Source organism: Leuresthes tenuis, unplaced genomic scaffold (assembly GCF_036924035.1).
Source record: "Leuresthes tenuis unplaced genomic scaffold, fLeuTen1.0.hap1 SCAF_15, whole genome shotgun sequence".
In the NCBI taxonomy this organism is placed as follows: domain Eukaryota; kingdom Metazoa; phylum Chordata; class Actinopteri; order Atheriniformes; family Atherinopsidae; genus Leuresthes; species Leuresthes tenuis.
The window spans coordinates 25,510,551-25,522,182 of NW_027325369.1; the positions used below are offsets into that span (position 1 = coordinate 25,510,551).

At 41.2% G+C, this 11,632-nt stretch overlaps 1 protein-coding gene across 1 annotated transcript in view; it reads right to left on the reverse strand.

The window, feature by feature from the left end:
- LOC140270747 (palmitoyltransferase ZDHHC14-like) overlaps positions 1–9,420 on the reverse strand; it is a 48,316-nt gene extending 38,896 nt beyond the window's left edge. Inside the window, exons 1-2 of the mRNA XM_072365945.1 lie at positions 8,833–9,420; positions 7,965–8,253 (exon numbers count right to left, since the gene is read on the reverse strand). Of these exons, the coding sequence (XP_072222046.1) occupies positions 7,965–8,200 (236 nt within the window). The 5' untranslated portion in view covers positions 8,201–8,253; positions 8,833–9,420. The remainder of the gene's footprint in view (positions 1–7,964; positions 8,254–8,832) is intronic.
- Positions 9,421–11,632: the final 2,212 nt, after the last annotated feature.

Consider the following 11,632-nt stretch of genomic DNA (forward strand, 5'->3'; position numbering starts at 1 on the left):
TGAGCGACTGATAACGTCAGACAGAAAATGACTGCTGCTTAAGCTGGTTCTACAAATCATTGACTGGATTTAGTTTTTAACCAACAGGATCTCCATTTTGGCTTAGCTTTTGTTAAATAAATGGCACTATCTCACGGCAATATCTAACGGCTTGTTCATCTGTGATTGTATTTACCTAATTAAAGATGTTTTATCATGTTCTGATTGTGTGGTCTTTTGCACGAGTGCATTCATTTACCTCTTTGTGGTTATGTGTAAAATCTTCTGTTTGTTTTATTTAACCCTGTGTGAGACAGCAAGACTAAATCTAGAGAAGCAATGCACGTAAGTTTGCTTAAGAAGAATGCTTTCATGATTTGGTCTAACATGGGAGTGACTGTTCAAATTATGTGTACAAAAACTGTTTCGCAACAGTTTGTTTTACCACACTATAACAGCTGACTTATTATGTTGGTCCAGCATCCAGCAAATATTCACATTTCACCCAGAGTGTTGTTGAAAAGTAACAATGTACAAAACAGAAAAAGCCCCGATTTCACGTATTTCACTGCAGGATTGCCAAGGGGTCTTTGGTGCTATTGTGTTCTGTGAATAAGCAGTCACACAGTGCCTGGGGTATTCATTAAATGAGTTTTCTTTCATGCTGTTTCAAAGTTTCCCTCTAGTCAAAGGAAGAGATGACCACGACAAAAGAGCTACGCCTCAGGGTACTTGTCCCTTTACAATGTTCTTAACAGGCCACTTTATCAAAAGACAAAAATTATAACTTTTGCTTTAAGTGGTATTGTGCAATTACAATATCAAGGCAGGTTTCTTTTCAATAAGCTCCAAAGCATCTGAGCTGCAGGGAATGGCCACTGCTGCTTACAAACCAGCCTTTCTTAGAGGGTCTCATTCAGGAGAATGCTGGAGCACATTATGCTCTTTTTACTTTGACCCACAGGTCATAAAAGTACAGGTGGGGTTTTTGTGCTTTCATACATGACTGGATCCATGTCTGGATTATATCAACTGTGAGCCGAATGATCCTTATCTATATTATCTGATTTTTGAAGTGCGTTCCAGGTTCGATTCCCAGCTGGGGCCTTTCTGTGTGGAGTTTGAATGTTCTCCCTGTGTATGCGGGGGTTCTCTCCGGGTACTACCTCTTCCTCCCACCGTCCAAAAAGATGCATGTTAGGTTGGTGTCCCCCCCCGTGACCCTAAAGTGGATTAAGCAGGTATAGAAAATGGATTGATGGATGGCTTTTTGAAGTTGCTTGTGTTTCTGCTCTCCTCCCTTGACAATATCAGCACCATGTTCGTAATGGTAATTTCACTGGGTTCAACGAGTAAAAATATTCCAAGTTTACTTTACAGCCTGACACTTTTAACAGAAGTTACAGCTCCCTAAAACATTCTGTACAAGAGAAAAGCGACAGCTACAGTAGCTTAGTTTCGGACAGTGGCTGGCACTGATCACACCAAATATAATCAATCAATCAGTTATGAAATATGTAATGCATGGTAAAACATTTCCAAGGGAGTAATTGTGTTTCCTGATATATGCGTCACTGAGAAGCCCGGTGGTCATATGAAGGAGAGCGTACAAATGTTCAGAAGCATATAACTACGTTCTCTGTGTGGTTACAAGAGATCAATTCTCATGACACAGAAACAGAGTTTTGCATTTTGAGTCACAAAGTAGATGCTGCAGAGACTTTCCTGCCTTTGGAGATCTCTTCCTGCTCTTAGCAAAGAGCTGCACTCCCTTCCAAATATTGAACAACTTCCATCTATCTTTTTTTGCCAGTTGGTCAAGTCAGTAAAAATCCTTGTCATCTCTGCTAAGGAGCTTGGCTGTGCCAAACAGGGATAAGCACAGCTTTCTGCCTCCGAGATGCTCACGCTCCTCTGTGATGATTTTGCTCACAAATCCCTCCATATGATGGCATTCATAACGTAATCACTGTGAATCAAGACCTTCCAAAGAAAATGGTTCAGTTTTCTGACAGTAAGTCTCTCCAACAAAAATGACTGACTTCATAGTGACTTTTCTGAGTGCTTTATGCAGCTGACACCCTTTTTGTTATGTTGCAATTAACTGCACTGCTTCTTAAAAACTGCTAGCAGGACCATTTGCAGTCAGTACTGATGAAATTTGGCTGAATTAAAACATCCAATCAGTCATCAAGGTACCAGATAAACTAACTAAAACAGATGCTGTTGCATGGTTTCGCAGTTGTACGGTTTTAAGAAATCATGCTGAACACAGATTGTGGGATGCAAAATCAGCTGATACAGATCATCCATCACAAGCTTTATTGGAAGCCCTTCATTTATCATGGAGACTTATCCAATAATTCTACTGCTCTGAAGTGCTGTACAGTTCCATGCAAAGTTGAGCTGAGCAACAGCTCGACGTGGCAGTTTAACTGGGCCACCATCCTCGTCCCAGCATTCATGCATGAGAGAAGAATCAGGCTCAAGACACTACAGACATTCTGCTGCTTTCAACCTCCTCTGAGAGAGATCATCATACATGTAGGGATATCAGAATTCACCTCACAGATGTTGACTTTTAGTTACTTGAATGGTGATTTTATTAGAGCAGAGCGACAGTCTGGAAATGCTTCAAGTGACCGTGAGCTGACATGTAGTCTTAATGGGTCACAATTCTGACACTTTTAACACATAAAAATATGAGAGTAATAAATGAGAGTAGCTTTATCTGTAATTCAGCTGTATTTATAGTAGCTAGACTTTGAGAAACTAGATATTGTATCAAGTCTGGTTTTGGTCTGACTAACAATACAATGACTTTTTTTCTATTGTGATAATCATGACCATTCTTTATCATGAAGTTAAAACAAGAAATGGCAAAGTATCATGATCTGAAAGCTGTCTTTTGATTGTCAGGAAACTTTTTACTCTCTTAAACCACAGCAGTGTCCAACAGGCTTGCCACAGTTTCAGGTTGTGTGCACCTGAAGAATGACATTTTATCCTGACCCTCAGATATTTGAGCTGTCACAACAACAACATATTTGTAACACAGCAGCATTGACAGCTCAATTGCAGGCGATGCCAAACAACCACCACATCTTAACTTTTTCTCTTTTTCATGCTTCAAAGGGCACACATGGAATGTTAAATAAGTACTAAAAAATATCATTTTTAAATGAAAAAGTGGCTTAAGCCTTGGTATTGCATATCAACTGGCTAAGTTTGCTTGCTGGACCCTTGACATTTCAAATTCAACACCCCCCTAAACTGTATATAGTGACTGTTGCATTACATCTTATGTCTTTGTACACTTTAAAGTATCTTTATGGCAACATGATTCATTGTCTCTCAATCAACAACTGTGCTTCAGAACATTCCTTCAAACATCTGCCTCAGTTAACCTTTATGAGATATAAGGGAGAGAAAGCAACACGTGCAACAACAACCGACATGGGCGTCTGGGGGGAGCCAGCAACAGAATAATAAACAGACTAAAGTCTGCCGGTCACTAACAGGGTTTATTGTGCATGGCTGAGCACCCCTCAGACATAGACAAAGAAAACAAGAACATGAGGATACAGCAAGATCTGTGATGAGTTTACTGTACATGTCCCCATGCCTAAACACTTGCCATCTGCTGACTCTTCCGGGACCCCAGAACACATTCAAACAAATGTGATCCACCAAAGTCTACAAACTGCGCAAGGCAGCATTGCACTATGCTGACAACCGGTGAAGGCAGTTAGAAAAACACGACTAATCGAAACACATTACAGTTAATGAAAACAGAAGCCAATGTGCAGGTCTGCTGACTATCGTCCTGTCCAATAAATGTCTCCTTTCAGCTGATGGGAGAAGGGTGGGGAGGGGGACAGTGAGGAAAGTCAGGAGTACTCAGCCAGCCTGGGGGAATGGCCAGTTGAATAGGGCGGACAATGCTTAGCTGAAAAGTGGCTTTGTGGTTGCACGATGTTGAGAAATGTCCCTCTGTAGTCACAACAAACAAGACAGTACACAGAGTGGTCACAGTGTAGGAAATGAAGGTATCCGAGGGGGGCGAGGTATCATCAGGAAGCATCTGGCATCCTCCATGTGGGTGCTGAGGAACATCCAGCTTTAAATGGATGCTGCAGCAACTCAGCCTCTCACTCTTATCAACCGTTTCATAATTAAGAAGTTGGATGTTTGAGCATGCAGTGCCATCACTCCAGCAGGCTGCCCTTTGGTCATGGGTTGTGTCTTTATCTCTCTGCTGAAGTTACAATGTATTGAAAGACAAAGTGGTCCAGAGGTCACTGCTGATGGGATGTGCAGCATTACGTCTGAAGGACTTCGCACAGGGCATACAAACAGGCCGGTGGTGGTGGTGGAGAAGAACATGAGAGAAATACAGCGAGGTGTAGCTCCACAAGAAGCAATCCTTTAATCATTTTATCCATTAAACTGACCTCTGACTACCCACATGAGGGCTGCAGACAGTTATCAACACAACATCAGAGTATACATATTCATCTTCTCTGTGGATGCTGCAGTTGGTGCGACACCTTTTCTTTACAGAAACACACGTTTACCGACTGTCATGACTCACAAGGAGGCTCAGGAACTGAACACAACAGCTTGCAAACAAAACAAAATGACAAGATTGATCTTTCTTTTCTTCCCCTTTGAGCTGTCGTCAAGACAGCTGGAAGCCAATTCTCTGCCATGATTATCAGACACACAGCCTGCAGGATACAGGGTAGTGCCATCTCTTATGTTGTTGCAGTGACACGCCTTTCCTCAGGGAGTAAAGGTATAACAGAGCTGGAAGTTTTAGTCCTCACAGCACTGATGACAAACCTGCTTGGGAGAGGCTTTATTTTGCTTGTTTTGGAAAAAACTTGTTTAAAAATGCTAGTTTTGAAGTAAAAATAGCATTTATAGGAATTCTGACAGGAAAAAGGTTTGGAGAATTCAAATGAAGACAAAAATCAAAAGTTTACTCAGAGCTCACTTTGTGTCTGCAATAGATAGGATAGGATAGATATAGTGTGTTTTTCTTATCTATGAGCAACTCAAAATGAAGAGCCAAACACTCTACATGCCATAACAATCTATTTATATTACCCCCCTCCACTTTCCACTTTCTTTCAATTCTACCTATACACCACCCTTCAGAGGGAAATTCAAGGATTTGTGTCCTGCCAGTGGACACTTTGGCATGCAGACTGGAAAAACTCAAATTTCCAATCGAGATTCCCAGTAGCGGACAGTCCGCTCTACCCATTGTTTCTTAAATTTAACCTTAGAATACAGATACACCAGAAGTGGCATATAATGCGATAAATCAGTGCAACATTGTCACAAACTAAGAGAAAAACTCAAAAACAAAACAAAGCATCCCTTGAAATGGGTACCTAATGAAGTGGCACGTGTACATCAGCAAGCACGGACTCTCTTCCTAATACAGATACTGTGCAGCAGACATAAACCACAGTAGATATTTTGTCTATTAAGCATTCTCTGGCAGTGAAACACTTCACCCTGATAAAGACTGTCCAGCTGAACAACAAATCTCATGACAGAGCAGGACTCTTATCTAGTAGAGTATAGATGGGGGTTTCTGAGATGATAGATGACACAGCGATGAGCTAACGATGTGAGACAGAATGCATGATGTGCTGTGGTACACTACAGTGATGGCAGCACTCAGGTCAATGTCCACATGCAGCATTGTGCAGCTCAATCACAGAGGGCAGATTAAGCACATCTGGGATGTGGAGGAAGTTAAGGCGAGACGAGAACACCCTGTTGATGATTACTGGACGTCCTAGCAGCAGGAGAGAGACAGGTGGCACTTTTGATGATACTCAGACTGTGATTAACTCAAACAGACATTATAAGGTCTATTCCATATGCTGTTGTGTCAAGAAAGAAAATGGCTTAATTGACCTGGTTATGATGACGATTTTCAGTAAAAGTTTGAACAAAATCATAAATTGTATAGCACCTAAGTATGAGAAGACTAACTGCCACACAAAGCCTATTCTAAGATAAGTATCCAAATGGCATTCAAGTTTAAATTCGTGTTTATATAATAATACTCCGACCCTAAACCTAAACCCAACCACCTTTTTGACTTAAAACATACTGCAAGGGCACGTATAACCTATAAATAAAGTGAATGTCCATTCACATGTTTTATCTTATAAGGGAAAAAAACCCACACAGATTATGACTAAACTATTTCAGCTAACAGCTGAATATTCTGCCTTTGAATAAAAGCAAATCTCAAAAGATAGAGCCTTGTCATGGATGATTTCTTTCACTTTCCACCATCAAATTTAACTCAACCTAAGATAAAAATAAGTATGTATGTATAATCATCCTGAAAAAAAAAATACACTTCTGTTCATTAGAATGAGAAAACTGTCTAAGTTTCAAAGTTTACAGAGCTTTTACTGTAGAGGTAACGACTGCTATCTCTCTCGGTCATTTACCTGCCATGCAAAGCTCAACCTGTCCATGTAATCGGACCACTGTTCTTATCTCTGTATACATGGACAGGAAGGGAATCAAGCTATTGACTGAAGTATGTCCAATACTGCAATGCTGACAGCTGTGGGAAAAGACCAACTTTCTCTGCGGGAGGTGATCTACGTGCATGTACAGGATGAATCAGGATTTATTCGAGCAGAGCGACAGCCTGGGAATGCTTTAAGCGACTGTGAGTTGACACAAATCAATGAGAGCAGCTTTACTGGATTGATACACACTTATTCTTTACTGTTTTTTTAAAAAAAGATGCAAAAAGACAAAACTCTGGAACATGTGCGGAGCATCTTGGCCCATTTAAGTGTCTGGGTGTGTTGGTCTGGTTTAGAGAAGCTACATTTCGAACAGTTTTGGGTGAACTACCGCGTTTACGTGCATTTTAAAAGTGACTTACACAACAATCCTTTTCTTTTTTTCCTAGTATCATGTAGACGTGCTTACTGACTGTGGAAATCCATCATAATTTCTTTACTCAGTGGAGACTGATTCATCACAGAATATCACTTTCATCCAATCATCCACAGTCTGCTTCTCGTCAGCCAACTGTAACCTTGTTTTCTTCCATTTAGGATAGAGAGAAGGTTTATGTTTGGATGTTTTCTTCAGTCAGTATCTTACAGTGGCGTCACAAACACTGACTTCGGTTTCTAGAGTAAATGTTTTATTTTTAATTTTGTTGTGCATTTTCTATTTTCAAGGCAAAGTGCTTTAAGTTTCAGTCCCGATACTTCAACGTCTTCCTGAACCACCCTTAAGTTTCCCTTTTAAGACCTTCCCATTCTATTTGTGCATGCTTCACATTTTAGACACAGCTAACTGGGAACAACCCACATCGTTTCTCACACTCAGGGTTAAATGACCTTCTTGAAGGAACCCTTCTTCTGTTTCAACTGACAGCTGTCTTGTTTGGGACATGTTATCTGTCATTCAGCTCCTTAACATCTAGGAAGACGCTCTCTAAACTGCAAACTAATTTGCATACTCTGACTTGCAGGTATTTGGTTTAGAAATGCAAATTACAAAAGTATTTCACATTTTCTCCCCCATTATTAAGCAATTCCATGCCTTTTCCTTTACCATAAAACAACTACATGAACATCCTCCTAATGTGGCGATTCCATATTTAAGCACACACCTTTCCAGAGAATAACTTAACTCGGAGCCATTAAACAACTTAAATTGAGAGTTGATGTTGAAATACACGGCCTCTATTAAAGGAACATTATTTTAAATCACCAACCAGTTTTCACTGACATCTCCCTGACCCTGAAGAGATCAAGGGAGATACACCTACTCCAGGGTCACGCTTGTGACATAAGTAATCTGTGTCTAAAATCTTCCTCTGACATCTGAGCTTGTGAAATTAAATCCCTGATCAACAGTGTCAGCTTGTACAAGTGAACTGCTCGTGTGCAGGGACCGATCAATCTCTCAACAATACTTACTCAAAGGTGAAGAAAAGTCCACAGGTCACAAGAATGAGGACAAGGGTGAGGTAGAAAACCCCCGTTTGCTTGGCCATCATAATCCTCCCACCACAGTAAAATTTATTCCGACCTGGGAAGGCCTCCCACTTCCTCTTCTTTGGGGTTCTTTTCTTGTAAGGGGTCTCCATTGGTGTGGAGCTGCGAGTGCTTATTTGACTGTATTCGCACTCTCTCATGGACTCCCCGAGATGCATCTATTGCTGAATAAAATTCCCAGAGCTGAATAAATCCAGGGGCAGGCCAGCCTCTGTGGAAGAAACAGGCTAAGTTTAGCGCAGAGGCTCACAACTTTAGGTGTGTAGGTGGGGAAAAAAGTTCGAGAAGTGTCACGCCAACTTCCTGCTATTAATTATACCTCAGATAACGCTCACAATGCACAAGTGTAAGGTTTTAGGGTCTTGTTTAGCAACTTACAATCAATAAAACAATTAATAACATGTGGTTAGCTGGCCAACTTCACTAGCAAATCGTATATATAGCTTAATAGCAGCGCCTTTGTTAGCACAAGAGAACAAAATATAAAAAGTACAAGTGCTAACAAGCTAACGTGGCTAGCAAGTTGACGTGATAAATGTAAGTTAGTGTTAGTACGTTGGCCAACTTGTGCAATTAAGGGTTTTCTGTCTCCTTACTTCCCTCACATAAGTAAAAACACTGAAAAGGCTGTTTTACTTTTAACTCTCCCACTCAAGTGGTGCTACGAAGACGGTTTCTGCCTAGTCCTCGGCTGCGCTGTCAACCACGTATCCTTACAGGCAGCAAGGCGTCACATCCCGGCTGCGTTTGTCTGCTCTGCCCGCTGAACCGAGTTGGAGCGCAGCCTTACCGACGGAGAGTGTCGTGTCGGGGTGTTGTCACGTAGCCGCTCCTGTCGTTACCCAGGTTTGTTACGAGCCAAAGCAAAGAAGACCATGTTTAGGAGTTTACGCATGGACACATGAGTGAATTGTCTCGTCGCTGAGGATGAACTTGGTTTAAAAAAGGGGAAATCCAGAGAAAGAGCACACACGTCGGGGAGCTCTCAGGCGAGCTCCAGCATCCTGACTGGCCGTCGATCACAGAGACGAGTCTTTGCGCACAACACGAGCCAAGTAGGACCTTACAGCCATATGGCCAAGTGTTTCATAGCATTCGTCGGCGAGTCGTGGTAAAAAATCATCACCATTTAGCAAGATTATCTGGAAAAGTTGCAGCTTTCCAAAATAGAGCGTCCTGGCAGGCCACTCGGCAGCCCTCGGTTCCCCCTTGTCCACACACAGTGCTGCCACCCTCGCAAACAGCAAACATCAACATGGGAGCAAAGCTGAGCCTCCGCCTGCTCCTCCCCCTTCAAACCGAGGCTGTAGCTGAAGTCGTGAAGGTGCGGAGAGAGAAGAGCTCGTAAAGGGGTTCCCAAAGTTGGATCTGGGGATCTTCAAAGGTGCGTTGAATGGGAATTTAAAGAATTATTATTTTTTAAAAACTACCAGCGCCTAAAGAGGAGCCTGGGGTGACCCCGGTTGGATTTTACTCCAGACTGAACCCCAACATGAGTTACTCCAGCAAAGGAGAATAAATCCAATATGAGCCAGGCTCTCAACCCCAGTTTTACTTTAATTTAGGCTAACAAACAAGAACAATTTCCTTTGTCATGGAAGATCTAAATGCTGAAATGGACTTTAAGCACACTATGGTATGGCTGTACTGTAGTGTAGCTGCATGAAATAACAGTTCTGCACCATACAGATGTCTTGGTCATTAGGTCCCTCATTTCTCTCTTCAGCTGACACTGTCAAAACTACAGAAATATAAGACATTCAGGTTAAAAATGATCCATCTTTTTAAGCCTCGTGCTAGTGTCCAACATTGTGACAGTCTCGAAAACACATGCACAAAATGAATCAAATTAAATCACAAAAAGATGTGTTAAATTGTCTAGGAAAGAATAACATAAAACAATAACGGACAGTTACACGTGTGCCTTCTGGACAGCAGGCAGAACAAGATAACGCTGGAGATGTGAGTCCTTCCTCCACATCCATGGTGGATCGAACACATAATGCCACAAGTCACGTTCTGAACTAAACTTTTGTCATGTGACCCACTATGCTGACACTAAACAAAACCTTACGTACACATTATTAACAAAACATATTTTAGACAAGACTTTTATCCATTTAATAATTTCTTAACCATCTTATTATTACATTTTTAATGGCCCATGAACTCATATACCTAAATCTCTGACATATATACAAAATGAACATCTTAAATAGCATGTTTTCTGGACAGTTACCATCTCTAATTGTAAATAAAAATAGAATATTTACAAATGAATGCATCTCATAAACAATTTTCTGCCTTTTCTGTGTAATACAAGTGAACCATTGCAGAAGTGTCTGGAGCAGTGAGAGACTCCTCTGATTACATGAAGAAGTCAAATTGCGTAGAAGTTTATTGCTATTTTTACACTGGTCAAAAAGTCCTACTAACAGCTGCTTACAAATGGCTCTCGAGTGCTGTGTGAAAGTGTTTAACTGCCTATCAGTCCGGTGTCAAATGTCTCTGGTAATCTCGGGTATGTATCAGCTCCAGCTCGGTGTGGCATTAAAGGGAACACAACACCTGGGTTTACACACCAATTTCCATTGAGGATGCTGCGACTGAGGCTACAACAGTGGGCAAAGCCCACATTTTCTTAACAGAACCACGCATTTACCAACCATAACATCTCACTTTGAGATGCTAACACTGACACCAACAATTCACGGGACAAGAAATAGGTGAGATGAAACAATTTTACCTGACTGCAAAATATCTGGGAATTTATTCCCTGTCCATCCGAGTGTGGTTGACGCCTATTGTCTCATTAAGAATGATAAACTAGCCTAATTACTTAGGACAGTCCTGATGGAAAAACTCTGGTCAAACACAGCCTGCACAATACAGTGTAATGTTTCACCTTCATGTTATTGCTGGCTGCTCCTCTGGGAGTTAGTTTTATATCGAAGCGTTAATTAAAAACGACAGTAACACAGGGTTTGCTTCGGTTTACAGCTTGTCATTGGGAAGTTACTTTCTTGTGAGATGTGCAAAAACAAACATTGTATATGATTGTGACTGATATGTAAATGGACAACTGTGATACTGCAATAAAAGGAAGAACATTTACTGCAACTCTTTAACTATCTCCAAAAAGTTCCTCTAAAAATATGAGAAATGTAAGTAAAATTTTGATGATTCTGGGTGTAGATGTGCTCCAGTAACTTTCTCTAAGTATGAGCCCCGCTAACTTTCCTCTTTTCCCTCCTCAGTGAATTCCTCTGCCCAGAAATTTAACAGGAAGGATGGTTACTGAATGAATCAACATGGTTTTGAAAGAGATTGACTGAAGACAAATAAAACATTTACTGACAGTAAATCATTCAATAAATGGAGACACTGTCTGTCAAATGAACCCTTTCTATTGAAAACAAATGTGCAGCATGGCTGCCACACAGCTCGTGCCCTGCTTGACTGCCAACTCAAGTTCACCAGTGAAGCAATTTCCTGTTCAGCTCCAATGGTGCTGATGATTGTATCATCAGCCTACAGTTTCTCTGTCATCTGTCCTCTTCTTAGCACCTACACATGCACAGACACACATG